Below are 22189 nucleotides of genomic sequence, written 5' to 3'. Positions count from 1 at the left end.
AAAAACTTAGCAGCTTTTGTATAAATAGACGGTCAGTTTTATGTTTTTATGTATAATGATGAAGTCGTTCGTTTTGGTTAGTGTAGTGGCTCTGTGCCTAGTAGCTGTCGCACAGTCGATAGAGCTAGAGGTAAATATATCAAAACCAATTACAAATTATTTAAATCTAATACGAGGTTCGTACATAAAATAAACGTATTTTCAAATTTTGAAAATGGAAAGCATGTTTGTTGGAATTGAATAATCTTTGGGGGCCGTTTCCACACCTTGTCGTTTGTTGTCATCCCATTTTTCACAAACTTTGACATATCCTCAAAATACTACAGCTCCTTGGGTATCTTATTTTATGGACGATCCTCGTACACTCAAAAATAAAATTCATTCATTCCTAATCGTTTTTATTTTTTTTAATTTGCAGCGTCTTAGGGTAAAAAGAGGTTATGGTTCTGGAGGAGGTGGAGGCGGTGGCGGCGGCGGCGGCGGAGGTGGTAGCGGCGGAGGAGGTGGTCACAAAGGAGGTTTCAGCGGAGGAGACCACGACGCTGGTGGTTTTAATGGCGGAGGTAGAGGTGGTGGTGGAGGATTTGGCGGTGGTCAAGGAGGAGGAGGTGGATACGGCGGCGGTAAAGGCGGTGGTAGCAGCGGAGGATTCGGAGGAGGCGATAAAGGTAAATAATTTCGGGAAAAAACTTGATTCGATCATCAGTCAATTTATAATTTTCAAGGTGGTTTTGGAGGAGGACAAGGAGGCGGTGGAGGATTCGGAGGCGGCAGTGGAGGCGGATCAGGTGAGTACTTCAACATTAAACAAAAGCAAACTTTCAATTCGACCAATAATAAATTTTTTTTCAAGGTGGTTATGGAGGATCTCACAGCGGAGGTGGTATTGGGGGTTCTCATAGCGGAGGCGGCCTTGGTGGTTCTCATAGCGGAGGCGGTCTTGGTGGTTCTCACGGTGGAGGTGCTTATGCATCAGCTAAAGCTAAAGCTGGATCTTAGTAAGTACAATTTTTCGAAAAATATTTATTTTGTTTCAAAATAATGATTTTTTTACAGCTAGGGAAAAGAGAACGACGAAAAGACAAGCATTATGTGATTTTTTATCTTCAATTTCAAATTTGTGTGTGTGTGTTTCAATAAATATATAATACAGAAACATTGAGTTTTATTTACTATCAATTTAAAAAAAAAAAAAAAGAAAAAATTAATGTCAGAAGTGGGATTCGAACCCACGCCCACAGAGTGGACCAGAACGCTCGAATCTGATTTAATCAGACAAGGGTTACCTTGAGTCTGGCGCCTTAGACCGCTCGGCCATCCTGACATATTTAAAAACGACATGAAGTTTCATCATATGCCTCGATATTAGAAACACATTTTCCTTCATTAGTTTTTTCTATAAATTATAATCAGTTAATAAAAAAAATAAGGACTAATAAAATGAAACGATAATCCCTAAAAGGATTTTTACTGTCAAAGCTTCATTTGCCCGCAAGCAACCTTCCAAATTATAACAATTTTACTCCAACTATATTGATTTTAAAGTGAAAAGTTTTAGGCACAAAATGAAGCTATACAAAAAAGCATTTGTACATTTTTAATGTAAAATCACTCTTTTAGCTGTTATGAGTCAAAATATCTCGACTAGAGTCCAATTGACTATTTTTTTTACACAAGCCTACATCTGCTCGATTAGACACTTTGATATATTTTGAAATATTCTTTTTTGGAAAATCTACCCAAATAGAAAATCTAATTCAAACAAATAAAGGTATTAAAAAATTCAATAGTTTCTTTTTTAATTATAATAATAATTACAAAGAAAAGTTATGCAACACTTTATACACCATTCCTGCTTTTAAGTATTCATACTTACAAATAGTTAATTAATTGATTGCAACTCAACTTCAAAAGACAAAAGTATGACAATATACAGGGGTGTTGTATGAAAATAAAGTGATTAGAATTGTACTTTAATTTCATTCGATTCAGTAAATTATCAATCAAATTAAGTGAGATGTTGCTAGTAAACTTATAGGTTAGGTGCTACGTCTTTCATTTAGCTTAATTATTTAATTATATTTTCTAAAACGTTAATATTGGGACATCCTGTAAGTAGAATAAACTTAGGTATTACGTAGATTAAAGTTCCAACAAATTAATTCAAGTGGAGCTGAAAGATTAGGAAAAGGTGTTAGAAATGAAACAGCTTTTTTAACTACCCTATATTATGTATATTTAGAATAATAAAAACTTTGTTATTTGGCTCGAAGACATTGTTATATTCCTGAGATGAAAAAAATCAGTCTATCAGATAGTATAAATAAGTTACATGAGGTAGATATACATTAATAAAAGTGATAATTTTAACTTAATATTTTTTTCCACAAATATCGAGTAAATATTTGTTGAAAATATTAAAAAATAAAAACTATAACTAAAAAACTGTTGTCTATTTCTTACTTTACGGAAATTATATTAAGTATTATATATACAGGGTGGCCATACAGTTTTACTAGATCTGATTCTATTTAAAATGATCAATTTTAGATATTCCATTAATGTAATATCCAAATTTCAAATTGTAGTTCTATATATGATCACCTTGTATATTTCTTTCAAAAATGGTCCACTTTTCAGGTACATTTACGAAAAAAAAAACGAAAATGGAAACTATTCACTATATAATAAAATCTTATGATTAATGTGATAAAATAATATCTTTACAAAATTGAGGTAGATCGTTATATAAGCCCTGATACTCGTGGTAGTTCAGGTAAATCCTAACCTAACTTTAAATTCGAAAACATGACTTAAAACAAAAAAAAAAACGGTGTATTTCTTATTTAACGTAGGTGTCCATTATTTTTCTTTATTCTGTAGTCGACGCCAATGTTACAATTAACTCAACACTCTACGAAAAATATCTCCTAAAATTGACAACATAAAATGTATTCAAAATATCTCATCACCTGATCGCCTTGAGCAGTAGTAGGGGAGACCGGTGTAGATTACAATAATACACAGGATTCTTGATGATATGAAAGGGACTGAATGAAATGAAAATTACAAGTGTTTAGGCTAAAGCTATTGTTTCCAGAATGAAATTTGATTAAAATAAGAGGCTAGTAAAACGCAATATTAGTCAAAATGACAACTGGTTCTAAACTGATGAAACTAGAGGTAAAAATTTGAGAAAAATTTCGAAAAAGCAAGATTTTTTGTTTAGTATGGACTATATTCTTAAGGTATAGGAAATTTTCTATAATTTGGGATAAGTAAAGAATGAAAAAATGTAAACCGTATAGATTAAATCCCATTTTACGCCATTTTAGGTTGAATTAATTTATCAGTGGTAATATCAGCTTTTTCTTGATATAACGACTTGATTTTAGGTCTTTTTTCATTAAATAGACAGGTGAAAATTGACCTATTTCAGTCTGTATTAAAATTCTTTGCAAAATTATGGTGGTTATTACAGTTAAAACCTACGTTGTTACAAACTTTAGCAGAACACCTCGTGAAAGTGGTATATCTAAGATCATTTTTCGAGAAACTATATCCAATCACAAAAAAAAGTGAAATAAATTTTGTCAAAAGTGAAACTGCAAATAGTTTTGTTTGTATCGACCCCTATCTCCCCTAACGAGGTCAATAATCCGACGCCATCTTGTATTGGTTAAGACAACACGTCAAGTTTTTTAAAGTTATGGTTTTTTTTTACTAGTGACCAAAGCACTGATGTTAATTTTACAATATAGTAAAATTATTTTAGGGAAATTAATTTTTTAACAATGAGAAGTAAAATTTTCTGAATATATTTTACGTGGCAATATTAATAAAATTAAAAAATTAAAAACTGATAATAAAACACGCCAAAAATAAATAATGTTTTCATAATTTTGATAAAAAAATATACATATAATTCAAAAAATAACCAGGAATTAATAAATTTATCATTACAGGGGGTATCACAAAAGTTCGAGCTGGTTTGTTTTATATACTTATATATACTTTATATACCCCCTGTATTGTACAAAATTATAAAAATATATAAAATTACAAATTTTGAATTTGTTACTTACAAAAGAAAAAAACAATGGTGTCGTACTACGTCATATCTTAAACTAACCTACACGTATATAAATATCTATATATGGCATATGAAAAAATATAATTTTTTTTCCAAAAAATTACTAATATACAAAATTAGAAGGTATCCGATTTTAGACGGAAAAGAAAAACGTCATAAAAGGCATTAAGTACTTAATTTTGATATGGGACAGTTAGAAAACTAATGAGATGTAAATTGAGGTTATGAAAACTGAAAACAATATTTATTCATTATGACATAACCGTTTGGTTACGTTCATACTAACACACTGTTTACACTACACCAACATTCACAATTAAACTGTTTAAAACGCGTTTTGTTTATCAAGTTATCATCTTCAGAATACCAAGTTGGTTATCGAAACGCGTTTTAAGCAGTGTAAATGTGAGTGTTGGTGTAGTGGATGTTCATACATGATACATAAGTATATTAATACAGGGGGTAGGTGATAAGAGCAATTTAAAACTGTTATTTACCCAAATATAAGCCAAAACGTCTAAAATCGGACAGCCTGATTTGATACAAAAATTTTTATTCGAATGTTATTAGTCTTTCGAAGAATTCGTTTGTATTTTTTTTCACAGCACGATATGTAAATTCGATAAATTGTGAACTTTCCTAGATAACACCTTGTATGATGAAATTTTACGTAATTGCACTTCATGGAATCGCAATATTTTTGAAAACTAATCACTCTAGACGATAAATGAGTTTTATCTAATTCAATTTTTCGAATTTAATAATAATTAATTAATTGCAGTCGTTAAGTGATTAAACATTCACAAAATTATGAAAGTGCAGTTTAATTTTAGTACGAAATGTACTAAAAAACACCAGTGATTGTTCGCTTACTTTCTGAATAGCCCTCGTAATATAACTTGAACATATGGAGAAATGAATTTCGTAAATAAGGTTAGAAATAATTCAATTAACTAATTTGTTATATCAAAAAAGGTGTTTTTATCATATTTTTGGATATATAAAAATATTTTTTCTACGGGCTTACACAGATTGCAGATTTAAAAGTTTTTCAAGCGTAAGAAGCCATCTTGGAAACAAAAGAAAATGAACCTTATTGACGTGGCATCATATCTACTATTAATTGAAAAAATATGAATAAGTAGTAGAAATTATTTAATATAATAAACATTTTTCAAATCCCAAATCGTACCTTAAAATTAATTGATTCAAAATTACGAAATATTTTATTAAAATAAATGTAACGTGCTGACACCTAGCGTTACAACACCAAATAACTGAACACACACGGTAACTCAGTAAGGATATGAACGCCATTTTTCAACCAAAACGAAACGGAATAAAAATGGCGTCGTTTCCATTATTCTTACAGTTAACTTTACGGGTTTTTCGCGGTCGTTTCGGAGATAGAGCTACCGGTATCGTGTGATGTAGATCCGTTACGTTCACCTCCCGATGTATCGCCATCCGTGCCGCCTCCGGATTTGGGCGGACGTTCCGCCTTCGTGGGACAATCGGCGATTAGATGATCTTCACTTTTGCAATTATGGCAGCGTTTAGGTTGCGGTCCGAGTTGACATTTTGAGGCTATGTGATTAGCGAATTCGCCGCAATTGTAACATCTATAAATAAAATATTATTTATCAGTTATTATAGTTATTAAATTATAACAGATGTTTGACCTTATTTTTCTAAAACGTTTCTTCGATACCGGTCGTCTGTGGGATCCTCGACAATCTCCGTTTTGTGGTCCTGTCACTCTAGTAGCTTCTAATCCTTTGTCTGTTATTTGACATTCGAATTCTACTTCTTCTTCGTCTCCCAGGGAGCGGAAACCGCTCATCTGGATCACGCTCTATAATAAACAACTATACCATTAAAAGTGACAATATTAATGACAATCGGCGGAAATTTCCGTGTCTTCTACATTTTACGGTGTTAAAAAAAGTGTCCACCATCCACCTCTGACTCTGACTGACCCACCAAATTCAAAATAACCTTCTCAATGTCCAAACGGCATACAATTGAATCAATCCTCTCCAATATACCTGACTTTGGGAAACACCCAATACCTTCTACTTGTTATAAATCCGTGCGTGCACGTACCTTTTCACTTTTGATCGCTGACGCTCGTCGCAAGCTCGTGTCTTTGTCTTGCAATCGATTGAGAAAGATCGCCGCGATCGGACACGAGCTTGCGACGAGCGTCAGCACGCACCTTTAGGAAGCTTTGTTTTACCTTCGAGCACGCGCGCATCGATTTTATCGTCACGTTTAGATCGTTTTTGTTTGCTGTCTCAATGATGAATCGAGAAGTCTTTTGTAAACGATGGATTTGCAACAATGGGACGTCGCTTTAACCAAAATTCACGGCTCCTGTCAGTCCTTAAGCGCCGCATTTGATTAACCAATTGGAGCTCGATGATTTCGGTTTAGGTACCGAGGAAAAAATTGATATTTTCGTCGCATGTTATAACGATTTCCTATATAATGATTTATCGTAGATAAAATAGTGTATGCAACTCGTATTTAATGGTTATTCAGACATTCGCCAAGCCTCGGATCATGATTCTTATACATATCATTATTAAATAATATTAAATAATAGTGATAACCCTAATTTGCCTGGACTATAAAATGCGGGTCTTGAGAAAAGTAGTTCTATGATTAAAGACGTTTTTCTATGCAGCTGTGCAGCGCTGCCTACTTCCGGTTGATGTGAATATATGTCTATATCCTGATATTCTTTTCAAAGTGATCTTGCTACTTCGAGCATGAACGAAATCGTTTCTTGAAACTTTCTGTTTTTAATAACGATTCAGAAATGCAGTTATTTTCAGTTGTAACCCGAATTCTTCGAGATTTCTGTAAAATCATTTCATTTGCTGCGGCATTTCTTTTGAATTCGAATTGTTTCCCAAGCAAGAATTCGACCATCGATTTGATCAACTAGTGCCAGGTCCTGACTAAATGATGGACGTGGTATAAGTTATTTTTGTAGTGAAATAACTCAATTTCGATCAACTAAACTTTGAAATATTCGCATCGTCTGTCTATTGTATACCTGGGTATTGATAGCTTCTCAATTCCACCAGACTTTCCGCTCGGATCGACCTCTTTGGGCGTTGCTACGTGTAAGGTTTATACAAGGTTTAATCGAACCAGTAAATACTGGTTTGAAATGGATTTGGGCGGGACTTGTAACCAAAATAAACGATGTACGGTACCAGGTACTTCTGGGATCATCATCGTTGGATCCCATCTACTCCAGAAAGACCTTTACTTCGTATTTTCACATCTTGGAATGTAACTTTGGATACAGCGTCTTCTAAATCCTTTTTGGATTATACCTGGAGTCTCTAATTACCTTTAGACACCTAGTTTCGGAAGACTGTTTCCTTTCGATTGTTTGAATACGTTTTTTGGTGCTACGCCACCAGATATATCGGAATTTTGTTGGTTTAAGTCTGGTAAATAGTTTACTGTTGCTACTTATCGAATCCCTTTTTGATAAAGCCTCATTTTTCTCTTCAATTGAAACTAATCCTGCATCCTTCCACAGCAACTACTCTACTCCACTCTAGGTCAGACCAGGTACTTCTGGGATCATCATCGTTGGATCCCATCTACTCCAGAAAGACCTTTACTTCGTATTTTCACAGCTTGGAATGTAACTTTGGATACAGCGTCTTCTAAATCCTTTTTGGATTATACCTGGAGTCTCTAATTACCTTTAGATACCTAGTTTCGGAAAACTGTTTCCTTTCGACTGTTTGAATACGTTTTTTGGTGCTACACCACCAGATATATCGGAATTTTGTTGGTTTAAGTCTGGTAAATAGTTTGCTGTTGCTACTTATCGAATCCCTTTTTGATAAAGCCTCATTTTTCTCTTCAATTGAAACTAATCCTGCACCCTTCTACTGCAACTACTCTACTCCACTCTAGGTCAGACCAGGTACTTCTGGGATCATCATCGTTGGATCCCATCTACTCCAGAAAGACCTTTACTTCGTATTTTCACATCTTGGAATGTAACTTTGGATACAGCGTCTTCTAAATCCTTTTTGGATTATACCTGGAGTCTCTAATTACCTTTAGATACCTAGTTTCGGAAGACTGTTTCCTTTCGATTGTTTGAATACGTTTTTTGGTGATACGCCACCAGATATATCGGAATTTTGTTGGTTTAAGTCTGGTAAATAGTTTGCTGTTGCTACTTATCGAATCCCTTTTTGATAAAGCCTCATTTTTCTCTTCAATTGAAACTAATCCTGCTCCCTTCTACTGCAACTACTCTACTCCACTCTAGGTCAGACCAGGTACTTCTGGGATCATCATCGTTGGATCCCATCTACTCCAGAAAGACCTTTACTTCGTATTTTCACAGTTTGGAATGTAAGTTTGGATACAGCATCTTCTACGTCCTTTTTGGCTTATACCTGGAGTCTCTAATTACCTTTAGATACCTAGTTTCGGAAGACTGTTTCCTTTCGACTGTTAGAATACGTTTTTTGGTGCTACACCACCAGATATATCGGAATTTTGGTGGTTCAGGTCTGGTAAATAGTTTGCTGTTGCTACTTATCGAATCCCTTTTTGATAAAGCCTCATTTTTCTCTTCAATTGAAACTAATCCTGCTCCCTTCTACTGCAACTACTCTACTCCACTCTAGGTCAGACCAGGTACTTCTGGGATCATCATCGTTGGATCCCATCTACTCCAGAAAGACCTTTACTTCGTATTTTCACAGTTTGGAATGTAAGTTTGGATACAGCATCTTCTACGTCCTTTTTGGCTTATACCTGGAGTCTCTAATTACCTTTAGATACCTAGTTTCGGAAGACTGTTTCCTTTCGACTGTTAGAATACGTTTTTTGGTGCTACACCACCAGATATATCGGAATTTTGGTGGTTCAGGTCTGGTAAATAGTTTGCTGTTGCTACTTATCGAATCCCTTTTTGTGAAAGCCTCATTTTTCTCTTCAATTGAAACTAATCCTGCACCCTTCTACTGCAACTACTCTACTCCACTCTAGGTCAGACCAGGTACTTCTGGGATCATCATCGTTGGATCCCATCTACTCCAGAAAGACCTTTACTTCGTATTTTCACATCTTGGAATGTAACTTTGGATACAGCGTCTTCTAAATCCTTTTTGGATTATACCTGGAGTCTCTAATTACCTTTAGATACCTAGTTTCGGAAAACTGTTTCCTTTCGACTGTTTGAATACGTTTTTTGGTGCTACACCACCAGATATATCGGAATTTTGTTGGTTTAAGTCTGGTAAATAGTTTGCTGTTGCTACTTATCGAATCCCTTTTTGATAAAGCCTCATTTTTCTCTTCAATTGAAACTAATCCTGCACCCTTCTACTGCAACTACTCTACTCCACTCTAGGTCAGACCAGGTACTTCTGGGATCATCATCGTTGGATCCCATCTACTCCAGAAAGACCTTTACTTCGTATTTTCACATCTTGGAATGTAACTTTGGATACAGCGTCTTCTAAATCCTTTTTGGATTATACCTGGAGTCTCTAATTACCTTTAGATACCTAGTTTCGGAAGACTGTTTCCTTTCGATTGTTTGAATACGTTTTTTGGTGATACGCCACCAGATATATCGGAATTTTGTTGGTTTAAGTCTGGTAAATAGTTTGCTGTTGCTACTTATCGAATCCCTTTTTGATAAAGCCTCATTTTTCTCTTCAATTGAAACTAATCCTGCTCCCTTCTACTGCAACTACTCTACTCCACTCTAGGTCAGACCAGGTACTTCTGGGATCATCATCGTTGGATCCCATCTACTCCAGAAAGACCTTTACTTCGTATTTTCACAGTTTGGAATGTAAGTTTGGATACAGCATCTTCTACGTCCTTTTTGGCTTATACCTGGAGTCTCTAATTACCTTTAGATACCTAGTTTCGGAAGACTGTTTCCTTTCGACTGTTAGAATACGTTTTTTGGTGCTACACCACCAGATATATCGGAATTTTGGTGGTTCAGGTCTGGTAAATAGTTTGCTGTTGCTACTTATCGAATCCCTTTTTGTGAAAGCCTCATTTTTCTCTTCAATTGAAACTAATCCTGCACCCTTCTACTGCAACTACTCTACTCCACTCTAGGTCAGACCAGGTACTTCTGGGATCATTATCGTTGGATCCCATCTACTCTTAAGGACTTTTACTTCGTATTTTCACAGTTTGGAATGTAAGTTTGGATACAGCATCTTCTACGTCCTTTTTGGCTTATACCTGGAGTCTCTAATTACCTTTAGACACCTAGTTTCGGAAGACTGTTTCCTTTTGACTGTTTAAATACGTTTTTTGGTGCTACATCACCAGATATATCTGAATTTTGTTGGTTTAGGTCTGGTAAAGCCTCATTTTTTGTTTTCAGCATCAAAATAATCTTCAGCTTCGGCGATAACCTCTTCATCGTAATCCTCTTGAGGTCCGAGAGCAAGAAAAAGTCACTGCGGAACAGATCTGGAAAATACTCTGGATGCCGTTAAGTCTAATTCATGCGTTTTGCCTTTTCGTCGATTTGTTTTTGTCTTGTTGTAACAGCTTCTTCATTTTCTTTATTTTCTTCATCATGTGCTGTCCAATTAGTTAATTTTCGATTGGATTTTAACGTTAAATGATTATTGTCGGCGAAAATTTGATATTTGTTTCTACAAATCTCAATATTTTGGTCAATATTAAAAAAATGTATTTTTTTCTCGAGAATCTAATCGTCTTAGAAGTGCTTTTAGTTAAAAAAAGAGATTAACTATTTTATTAAGAGCTATATATACACATTCTTCGATACATTCTTCTTCTTTTTATAAATTATCTCGCTTGAAAAATCTACATTCGAAAAGGTACCGCGGTTATAGTGGTAGTGACTACTACACCGAAACTCGTATAAGAATAAATTCATTTTTTAAACGTTTTATAAATATTCTGATGTTTCTATAAGAATTATTTTACACCGAATGATCGGAAAATTAATGCTTTTAAGTGTATTTGAGAAAATAAATACACTTTTATATGTAGGGGGATGATAATTTTTAACTTAACTTTTACAGGGACAATCTGTACAATTTAAAGTTAACAAAAAATTCTTGTGAAAAATCCAATTAAAAATAACGAAATTTCATATAAATAAAATAGTTCTGTATCAATATATAGGGTGTTTAATTGAATTTTAGATCCAGTACGTCAAAATTTAATTAGATCGAATTTACTTGAGAACACCTTGTATAATAACAAATGTCATACTGTCTATTTACAAAATATGATTTTATTTTTACAATGGGGTGAATTAGGGGTGTAGTAAGAATCGAATCAAACAAGTACTTGTTGCTTTAGACCTGTTAGTTTATAAAAAAAAAAAATCGGGAAAAGAAATATAAGGGTGGAATACAATACGTTTAAGTACCTGCCCATTATTGGTTCTTTTTTCAATATTACCCAACAATATTTTACTATTCCAATAATACCTGATTTACTGGGACCAGTTTTTAAGTGAATAAAACCGGGCCCGAATGGAAATACAAACCGAAATATCGGTAATTCAAATCAAATCCTTGTTTCAACAATGTTTTTTATACGTCGTCGAATGGATACAAATCGGGAAAACGTGGTGGATGATTCCAATCGAAAACTGTGCGTAAATAAAAATGTTATCGAGGTTCAAACTGCGAAAATAAAAGTAGTTAATTGGCTCAGAAGATAAAACCTCTTCTATACAACGTTTACTCAGATAAAAAACCCTTAAAGAAGTATCAGATGGTATCAAAATTAACGAAGAAACAATCGATAATCTTAGACTAAGACCGAGGATAGTTTAGGAAGATTTGAAAACTCCAAAATGTGATTTTGCGTTTAGAAACGCAGAAAACTTGTCAAATAGTCAAAGGACAAAGCAGGAAGACAAAATCCTTGGGAATTATGAAGACAGCAGCGCTTAATACCGAAACAGATTTACTTACTTGATGTACGAAAACGTCCTGGCCGCCGTCATCTGGCGTGATGAATCCCCAACCTTTTGCTACATTGAACCATTTGCATTTACCTCTTCTTAATCCGAAGCTAGCTTCAGATCCCACTTGACTGGCGCTTCCGCCTTCAGAACCTGAAGAATTATCGATAAAAATTCATTCGTAATCGTCAAATTAGGTTAATAAACTTCTAGATTATAAGGATTACCTTCGAATGAATCAAAATACGCTTTAGAAACTTTTAATTATCTACTAAAAGATCGATTACAGTTGTTTGATCAAGATATGATACGTCCGTCAATGCAAAGCTCCCTATTCGCCAGATTTAGCCCCCTGTGACTATTTTCTGTTTGCTTATTCCCTATTTAGACGATTCCTATTATAAAAAAAGTATCGAACTTGTATTGTTGGGTTATACTTCGAATTAAATATTTATTATCTAAATATTATAAAAAGGACATCTTGTTAATGGTTTAACACGAAAAAGTCCTTCGTCCAGTGTCCAAATGTCAACGGAAGTTGAATGGGCATTAAATGGTGGTCGAGTTTCTTGTTAAATTATAAATTTTTAATAGAAATTCTGTTAGATTATAAAGAGTGTAATCGTGTTTCGTATTTACCTGGACAGAAATTGAATTTCCGGTTTTTAACGAGGATACGCTTTTTAAATACGAAGTTTATTAAAAACCTTCACTATTCAACGTGCTAATCATGATTAAAAGCAATTTCAAATTATTAAACTGTCATTTAAAAAAAGAAAATTATCATACAATTTAATATTAAAGTCAAAATTGTCAATTCAGTTGGTACAAGACTTTCTATAACGTATAAAAGAAGAAGAAACTGTCATTTTTGTTATTTCACATTTGATTTTAGTTGTACAACAATTTTTCAACAGTATTTTTATCGTTTTCTCTTCATAACCTCTAAATATATTAGAGAAAGCAGCGTTTTAACCCTTTCAACAACATTGGGACAATATATCCACCTTGGAATTCAAAAAAATCCATTGGGGTATACAAAAATGTTCTTTGTCTGCAGCTACATCCAAAATGGCCGTCATGGTTGCCATCTTTTGCATTTGCTTTAGTCCGCTAGATGTCTCTAAAAGTTATTCCGCTCCATCGGTTACAAAAAAAGTTGGAAGAAGATTCTAATCGTTCAGATAATTACGCTTCACCATCCCGAGCATTTCAATCTTCAGCTCCAGCACCTTCGGAAGGTCCTTCGACTTATGTGGAAGCCATCAACGTTCCTGGTACTGATCAGTCTACTGGGAACCTTGTAAAACTCAACCGTGGCTCAAAAGACTTGGAAGTCTTCAAGGTCTAAGCGTCATCTTACCATTGTAGGCCAAATTAAAAAGAAAGCTGACTGAAAGAAACTGGACTCTTTTAAAATAAGAAGTTCCAGCGGACTAAATCTAGAACGTGGGGACGCTTTGGTGATGGTTTGGAAATGTTTTGGAGGAAAATCCACTGGATGACAGTGATCCCAAGCTGTGCAAAGAGAATTCGAAGGAATTGGAAAGGAAAGAACCTAACCTCAACCCTGCTAAGTTATTGTAAGACAAATACAAGGAAAAAATAGGCCTAGATCTTCATTTAGTGATAAAATAGATGAAGCAAAACACTAACCGTCCATTTTATGATAAAGAATCGTTTTGAGCTTATTAATAAAATGGAGGAATACCTATTTAGTGTCTTTAGAGATATATTGTTAGATAAAACTCCCCATATGATGTTATGGGGTGTAAATTTTCGATTAGGGACTTAATATCAGTTATCAAGAAAAGTTGAGGTTAGATTTTTCGATCTTCTCTATATTAGAAAAATTTTTATCGTGTTAATAAGATAAATAATATCAAATAATTTAAAGTTTTATATAAAATTTTTCTATTTAGTAACTGCTACGCCGCTGTCCTAGGTAAATGGATCCTTTTGCAGGTATTGTTGGAAAGAAGCAAACCCTTATTAAACAACCCTTGTAAATCAACTGCATTCCCGTACGGGCCATTGTAATGCGCGGGAAAGTTTAACGTCTATTTCGGGTATTCTTCTATTTTGTATTATTTTCGGTTGAAGCATTACATCGAATAGAAAAAAGAAGGGCGAAAACTCCGAGAAAAATAACTCTAATTTCGGATAAAAAACTTCAACAAACTGTTATTCGTTTTCCTAATTTTTCTTTTGAAATAAATCATAAAACATTGAAACAGGCGTTTGATCAAAATATCTTTTTCAATTCTACTTGTGTAGTTGCTTTCCAACCTTCAGAATATACGTTTCGTTTCAAATTTCTCCAAAAACTTTCCATTGGACTCAATTGAGACACATTAGGAACATTCCTAGACTTTCTATTCCTACAGAAGCTTCTACAACGTCTTTTGCTTAAAGAGCAGTTGCCATATTCTGTCCAAAACACTAAATTTCCTTCAGGATGCTTTTTTATGAAACGTTTTACAGTTTTGACCAAAACTATCTACCATAAACATACACCTGGACGATATTTCGTACAAGACTTTACATCTTATTGATCTGCTTCCGAAATACATAGATTCCTAACAAAGAAGGTGTCGAAATGAGTAAAATGCAGTTTCCTTGACTTGCAGAATCTGCAGTCGTCGTCCTCTACCATGCCCATAGTCTTAAGGTTGTATTTAACTAAGCAAAAACTTGTTAGAAGATTTACCAGTTTCATTTCGTTTCTGGTAATCACGAGAAGCTCTCCAGTCTAATTCTACTTGTGTAGTGGCTTTCCAACCTTTAGAATATACGTTTCGTTTCAAATTTCTCCAAAAACTTTCCATTGGACTCAATTGAGACACATTAGGAACATTCCTAGACTTTCCATTCCTACAGAAGCTTCTACAACGTCTTTTGCTTAAAGAGCAGTTGCCATATTCTGTCCAAAACACTAAATTTCCTTCAGGATGCTTTTTTATGAAACGTTTTACAGTTTTGACCAAAACTATCTACCATAAACATACACCTGGACGATATTTCGTACAAGACTTTACATCTTATTGATCTGCATCCGAAATACATAGATTCCTAACAAAGAAGGTGTCGAAATGAGTAAAATGCAGTTTCCTTGACTTGCAGAATCTGCAGTCGTCGTCCTCTACCATGCCCATAGTCTTAAGGTTGTATTTAACTAAGCAAAAACTTGTTAGAAGATTTACCAGTTTCATTTCGTTTCTGGTAATCACGAGAAGCTCTCCAGTCTAATTCTACTTGTGTAGTTGCTTTCCAACCTTCAGAATATACGTTTCGTTTCAAATTTCTCCAAAAACTTTCCATTGGACTCAATTGAGACACATTAGGAACATTCCTAGACTTTCCATTCCTACAGAAGCTTCTACAACGTCTTTTGCTTAAAGAGCAGTTGCCATATTCTGTCCAAAACACTAAATTTCCTTCAGGATGCTTTTTTATGAAACGTTTTACAGTTTTGACCAAAACTATCTACCATAAACATACACCTGGACGATATTTCGTACAAGACTTTACATCTTATTGATCTGCTTCCGAAATACATAGATTCCTAACAAAGAAGGTGTCGAAATGATTAAAATGCAGTTTCCTTGACTTGCAGAATCTGCAGTCGTCGTCCTCTACCATGCCCAACGTCTTAAGGTTGTATTTAACTAAGCAAAAACTTGTTAGAAGATTTACCAGTTTCATTTCGTTTCTGGTAATCACGAGAAGCTCTCCAGTCTAATTCTACTTGTGTAGTTGCTTTCCAACCTTCAGAATATACGTTTCGTTTCAAATTTCTCCAAAAACTTTCCATTGGACTCAATTGAGACACATTAGGAACATTCCTAGACTTTCTATTCCTACAGAAGCTTCTACAACGTCTTTTGCTTAAAGAGCAGTTGCCATATTCTGTCCAAAACACTAAATTTCCTTCAGGATGCTTTTTTATGAAACGTTTTACAGTTTTGACCAAAACTATCTACCATAAACATACACCTGGACGATATTTCGTACAAGACTTTACATCTTATTGATCTGCTTCCGAAATACATAGATTCCTAACAAAGAAGGTGTCGAAATGATTAAAATGCAGTTTCCTTGACTTGCAGAATCTGCAGTCGTCGTCCTCTACCATGCCCAACGTCTTAAGGTTGTATTTAACTAAGCAAAAACTTGTTAGAAGATTTACCAGTTTCATTTCGTTTCTGGTAATCACGAGAAGTTCTTCACTCTTTTTAACTGTTATAATTACGAATGCTTTGGAGTGTCTTAAGCCTGGAATGTTTCTCCAACTGTTTGTTTATCCATCCGTGGCATCTCGTGAGGCTACAGTAAGGCTCTAGCCCCTTTTCCTGGTATACCCAGGTGACCTGGGTTTGTTTTCACTTAGATAGTTTGGATGTACACTCAATAACTTTCAAGATCTTCAAGACCGCTTGGCTATCTTAGAAAATGTGGTTTTTAGAGAGGTTTCTATCCAAGGACATTTATTTATCGATAACAACTCTACCTGACAAACTAGAGCCTGTATTTTGGTCCAGTATAACTTCGAATCGTCTGTGTACTAGAGAGATACATTTCGAACTTGTTGACCCATGATTTTGGGTCAATCACCGCTTGGAATGAGGTCCTTTGGTTTATCGCGGCTTCCTAGTTTTATTATTAGAATCCTTAGGTGATGTACCATATTTCCTGGCATTTTTTATTGTCTGGATGAGCCTGTGGGCGTCCCTAAATGCCTCTTTATTCAATATGAGGTCGGGAGAATTCAGATTCAGTAATGTTTCTAAGGATTCTTGTTTTTCTGAGCTGATGTTTTTCCAACAACATTTTCGAATTAAATTTTCTGTGTCTTTCGAAATAAACTTCTGACTTTTCTTCATCGTCGTTATTTTTATCACTTAGACTTCTAAGTTTTCATTTTTGTTCAATTTGTTGCTTTTCAGTAAACTTGCTGGTCAATTTTCATGATTCTTGAGAAATTATTCCAAAATATAGAAATAAAACAGCTCCAAAAAGTCACTATCGGAACGAAAGGCGTAATTTTTCAAAAATTTTGCGTTTTTTAACTATTTTTTTACGTGAAATCTAATTGAGAGTACTCAAAAACAAATTTTGAAAGTTTTGGTGTAAAGATTCTTATTCAAAAATTTATTATTTCGAAATTTTTATGGTTCCTTTTTCGAAATTGAATGTTTTTCAAAAGTATACATTGCAACCAAGCCTAAACTCGAACTGAGGATGAAGTTTAAGTCTCGAAACTTGATTTTTGTTCAATTTCTTGCTTCTCAGTATACTTGGTGGTCAATTTTCATGATTCTCGAGCAATTATTCCAAAATACAGAGATAAAACAGTTCCAGAAAGTTACTGTCGGAACGAAAGGCGTAATTTTTCAAAAATTTTGCGTTTTTTAACTATTTTTTTACGTGAAATCGTGAAATCTAATTGAGAGTACCCAAAAACAAATTTTGAAAGTTTTGGTGTAAAGATTCTTATTGAAAAATTTATTATTTCGAAATTTTTATGGTTCTTTTTCGAAATTGAATGTTTTTCAAAAGTATACATTGCAACCAAGCCTAAACTCGAACTGAGGATGAAGTTTAAGTCTCGAAACTTGATTTTTGTTCAATTTCTTGCTTCTCAGTATACTTGGTGGTCAATTTTCATGATTCTCGAGCAATTATTCCAAAATATAGAAATAAAACAGTTCCAAAAAGTCATTGTAGAAGCGGAAGGCGTATTTTTTCAAAAATTTTGCGTTTTTTAACTATTTTTTTACGTGAAATCGTGAAATCTAATTGAGACTACTCAAAAACAAATTTTGAAAGTTTTGGTGTAAAGAATCTTATTCAAAAATTTATTATTTCGAAATTTTTATGGTTCTTTTTCGAAATTGAATGTTTTTCAAAAGTATACATTGCAACCAAGCCTAAACTCGAACTGAGGATGAAGTTTAAGTCTCGAAACTTGATTTTTGTTCAATTTCTTGCTTCTCAGTATACTTGGTGGTCAATTTTCATGATTCTCGAGCAATTATTCCAAAATACAGAGATAAAACAGTTCCAGAAAGTTACTGTCGGAACGAAAGGCGTAATTTTTCAAAAATTTTGCGTTTTTTAACTATTTTTTTACGTGAAATCGTGAAATCTAATTGAGAGTACCCAAAAACATATTTTGAAAGTCTTGGAGTAAAGATTCTTATTGAAAAATTTATTATTTCGAAATTTTTATGGTTCTTTTTCGAAATTGAATGTTTTTCAAAAGCATACATTGCAACCAAACCTAAACTAGAACTGACGATGAAATTTAAGTCTCGAAATTTGATTTTTCGACGACATTCGCATTTATCCTTTGATTGACAAGAAATACAAAAAAAATTCGAACAACAAACCTACAAGAAAGGTCTTAATTGAATTTTCTACAGGTTTGTTCCTCAAATTTTTTTTGTATTTCTTGTCAATCACGAGATAAATACGAATGTCGTCGAAAAATCAAATTTCGAGACTCAAACCTCATCGCCCGTTCGAATTTTGTCTTGATCGCCATGTATATTTTTGAAAAACACTCAATTTTGTATTTTGTAATGTCAATGTTGTTTCCGTTGGTGATAACTTCGTCAGATTGTATGTTAAATATTTTTCGTGTGGAGCAACGTATATTAACCCAATTCTCGTGCATGGGTATGACCTTGTTGGAAAGCTGAATACGGAATGTAAACAAAACATTCGACTTCGTTGAGGTATGTAGCGTGTACGCACTTCTTGGTATTTTCATTTAATCACTTCCCAGATCTTTCAACCGAAATAACTCGAAGAAATGACACCGTGATTCATAAATACAGAGTTCAACGTATTAGTCATTATTTCCAGAATGAAATTATTGATTACGGTAAAGTAAAATACTAAATTCAAAAATTTATTAACGTTCCAGCAAAATAATTCAACAAAATCGATAAATAAACAACAGATTTTAATTGTTCTAATATAACTTTGTAGTATTTGAACCCGAAGATAGGGCACAAACTGTTTTTACAACCAATAAGTTCATTGCTGGTGTTTTTTTGGTTCTAAAAGTGTTTAGAGAACTCTGAAACGGTACATTATACTGATGTGTTCACACTAGGTGAAAACCGCATTTCTTATTTGTTTGAAAACGTTTAAATATGTAAATAATATTTATTATTAGTGTATTATTATTGAAAATATTCATTAAAAAGTGTAAATAAAAATATTTTCATTCACTTATTAGTCTGATTTTTCTTAGAAATGATCCAGAAGCATTTATTTACCTGTAGGGTTCGGAAAAATCAAAGGAAACCAATCGTAGATGACGAATCATTCTTCAACACGACAACGCAACAATTATTTCAATCAAAAACGTTTTTGAACAGTCAAAACATGGAATTTATCGATTATATCAAATAAATATCCATAAACTTACGATTTTTGATAGGGCACAAACTGTTTTTACACCCAATAAGTTCATTGCTGGTGTTTTTTTGGTTCTAAAAGTGTTTAGAGAACTCTGAAACGGTACATTATACTGATGTGTTCACACTAGGTGAAAACCGCATTTCTTATTTGTTTGAAAACGTTTAAATACGTAAATAATATTTATTATTAGTGTATTATTATTGAAAATATTCATTAAAAAGTGTAAATAAAAATATTTTCATTCACTTATTAGTCTGATTTTTCTTAGAAATGATCCAGTAGCATTTATTTACCTGTAGGGTTCGGAAAAATCAATGGAAACCAATCGTGGATGACGAATCATTCTTCAACACGACAACGCAAAAATTATTTCAGTGGAAAACGTTTTTGAACAGTAAAAACATGGAATTTATCGATTATATCAAATAAATATCCATAAACTTACGATTTTTGATAGGGCACAAACTGTTTTTACACCCAATAAGTTCATTGCAGGTGTTTTTTTGGTTCTAAAAGTGTTTAGAGAATTCTGAAACGGTACATTATACTGATGTGTTCACACTAGGTGAAAACCGCATTTCTTATTTGTTTGAAAACGTTTAAATATGTAAATAATATTTATTATTAGTGTATTATTATTGAAAATATTCATTAAAAAGTGTAAATAAAAATATTTTCATTCACTTATTAGTCTGATTTTTCTTAGAAATGATCCAGTAGCATTTATTTACCTGTAGGGTTCGGAAAAATCAAAGGAAACCAATCGTAGATGACGAATCATTCTTCAACACGACAACGCAACAATTAGTTCAATCAAAAACGTTTTTGAACAGTCAAAACATGGAATTTATCGATTATATCAAATAAATATCCATAAACTTACGATTTTTGATAGGGCACAAACTGTTTTTACACCCAATAAGTTCATTGCTGGTGTTTTTTTGGTTCTAAAAGTGTTTAGAGAACTCTGAAACGGTACATTATACTGATGTGTTCACACTAGGTGAAAACCGCATTTCTTATTTGTTTGAAAACGTTTAAATATGTAAATAATATTTATTATTAGTGTATTATTATTGAAAATATTCATTAAAAAGTGTAAATAAAAATATTTTCATTCACTTATTAGTCTGATTTTTCTTAGAAATGATCCAGAAGCATTTATTTACCTGTAGGGTTCGGAAAAATCAAAGGAAACCAATCGTAGATGACGAATCATTCTTCAACACGACAACGCAACAATTAGTTCAATCAAAAACGTTTTTGAACAGTCAAAACATGGAATTTCATCGATTATATCAAATAAATATCCATAAATTTATAACTTTTGAGTCTTCGATACCTTTTATAGATTTCAAAATTCCTTCAGTAGAAAATTAACGATCAGTTTTTGGTTTAGTTTAACTTCAAACTAATATTATTAACAGAATTGACGTTTTGTAAACAGATTTTTTTAAAATTTTCGCTTATTATGCATTACTAATATTATGTAGTTATTTAGAAACGATTACACTCGATCAAATTATATTTTTAGTGTAGATAAACCCCAAAATGAAATTTATGCGAAAAACTTGGTTTTAATAGGGCACAAACTGTTTTTACACCAAATAAGTTCATTGCTAGTGTTTTTTTTGGTTCTAAAAGTGTTTATAGAACTATGAAACGGTACATTATACTGATGTGATCACACTAGGTGAAAACCGCAGTTGTTATTTGTTTCGAAACGTTTAAATAAGTAAATAATCATTTTATATTTATTATTAGTGTATTATTAATGAAAATATTCATTAAAAAGTATAAATAAAAATATTTTTATTCTCTTTTAACATCAATTACATTTTATTTTGTTTTATCTTCGTTCTGTTGGACCCTAGTTGATTATTTATTTATTGATTCATTTTTTTTATTTATTTTAACTTGTATTTACACAAAATTTTTTCTATGTCGTAATAAATCACGTTTTTATTGCCTTTTCGTAACATTCTTTTTCATTTTTCCATTTTGGGTTGTAAACCGCCAAAACCAGCACACGTGCTTAATACAACAGACTTATACGAAATGAAACGTTTTTATTTTTGTTTCCAAATAATATTTCACCATAAAAAATTCAGTTTTTAGCGTATAAATTGATATTTATATGAAATATAACGAAAAATCTCTTACTTTTCCCATTTTCCAGATCTCCCTCCATAGATACAACACAAAACAATCAAACAAAATCGGCAAATATAAAAAACAAAAAATAAAAACAAACGAAAACAAACAACGCGTCTTACAGCAACTAAACCATTATTGGAAAATGAACGATATACCCTTTCTCATGGGCTTCTAGATCCGTACTACGACTCTAGGACCCAGGGAACCTTAAAAAAAAACATTCGAGGCCATTGAAACGTCTATTTTCTTATATAGGGCGTAGATAAAGTCTATTTTCCCGTAAAGTTCTTCTCTTGTTTGGAATTTCATAGTTTACTATGATAGTGACTAAAGAATGCGTTATCATTCATAAAATTCTTTACTGGAAACCATAGGCGTCGCCGAATTATTACAAAAGGGTTTAATTCTTTTTATTTTCAAACTTAATAAACATACGAGGGCTGCTACTAACAATAATTGATCAAAACTTGAGTAGCAACCCTCGTAATAAACAAAACCAGCATCGACTGCCATTTTCATGCAAGTACAGT

General features: G+C 33.2%; 2 protein-coding genes and 1 non-coding gene across 3 annotated transcripts; 1 reads left to right on the top strand and 2 right to left on the bottom strand.

Annotated features, from left to right (window-relative positions):
* On the top strand, positions 1-1156 carry LOC130444283 (uncharacterized). Its single transcript, XM_056779354.1, has 5 exons — positions 1-130; positions 419-668; positions 726-788; positions 854-998; positions 1057-1156. Exons 1-5 carry the CDS (start codon positions 41-43, stop codon positions 1058-1060), a joined length of 552 nt encoding a protein of 183 aa, XP_056635332.1. The 5' UTR covers positions 1-40; the 3' UTR covers positions 1061-1156.
* Positions 1157-1208: 52 nt separating this feature from the next.
* Positions 1209-1324, bottom strand: Trnal-caa (transfer RNA leucine (anticodon CAA)). The gene is made up of 2 exons: positions 1287-1324; positions 1209-1253 (listed from the first exon to the last, which is right to left on the bottom strand). It is a non-coding gene; the product is annotated as a tRNA-Leu (tRNA).
* A 2551-nt stretch (positions 1325-3875) lies between these two features.
* LOC130443927 (protein lin-28 homolog) lies at positions 3876-21845 on the bottom strand. Its single transcript, XM_056778825.1, has 4 exons — positions 21666-21845; positions 12079-12221; positions 5776-5948; positions 3876-5715 (listed from the first exon to the last, which is right to left on the bottom strand). Exons 1-4 carry the CDS (start codon positions 21691-21693, stop codon positions 5472-5474), a joined length of 588 nt encoding a protein of 195 aa, XP_056634803.1. The 5' UTR covers positions 21694-21845; the 3' UTR covers positions 3876-5471.
* Positions 21846-22189: the final 344 nt, after the last annotated feature.

The sequence above is a fragment of the Diorhabda sublineata genome, chromosome 5 (genome assembly GCF_026230105.1).
Source record: "Diorhabda sublineata isolate icDioSubl1.1 chromosome 5, icDioSubl1.1, whole genome shotgun sequence".
NCBI classification, from domain to species: domain Eukaryota; kingdom Metazoa; phylum Arthropoda; class Insecta; order Coleoptera; family Chrysomelidae; genus Diorhabda; species Diorhabda sublineata.
Note: the sequence above shows the minus strand (reverse complement) of the source record. Positions and strands in the feature narration are given on the sequence as shown.

Coding starts and splice junctions, on each gene's coding strand:
- LOC130443927 (XM_056778825.1), bottom strand. CDS start 21,693: ATGGAGGGAGATCTGGAAAATGGGAAAA. Junction 5,949..12,078: donor AGGACGTTTTCGTACATCAA/GTAAGTAAATCT, acceptor TGTTTATTATAG/AGCGTGATCCAGATGAGCGG. Junction 5,716..5,775: donor AAACGTTTTAGAAAAATAAG/GTCAAACATCTG, acceptor TTTTATTTATAG/ATGTTACAATTGCGGCGAAT.
- LOC130444283 (XM_056779354.1), top strand. CDS start 41: ATGTTTTTATGTATAATGATGAAGTCGTTCGTTTTGGTTAGTGTAGTG. Junction 131..418: donor CACAGTCGATAGAGCTAGAG/GTAAATATATCA, acceptor TTTAATTTGCAG/CGTCTTAGGGTAAAAAGAGG. Junction 669..725: donor ATTCGGAGGAGGCGATAAAG/GTAAATAATTTC, acceptor ATAATTTTCAAG/GTGGTTTTGGAGGAGGACAA.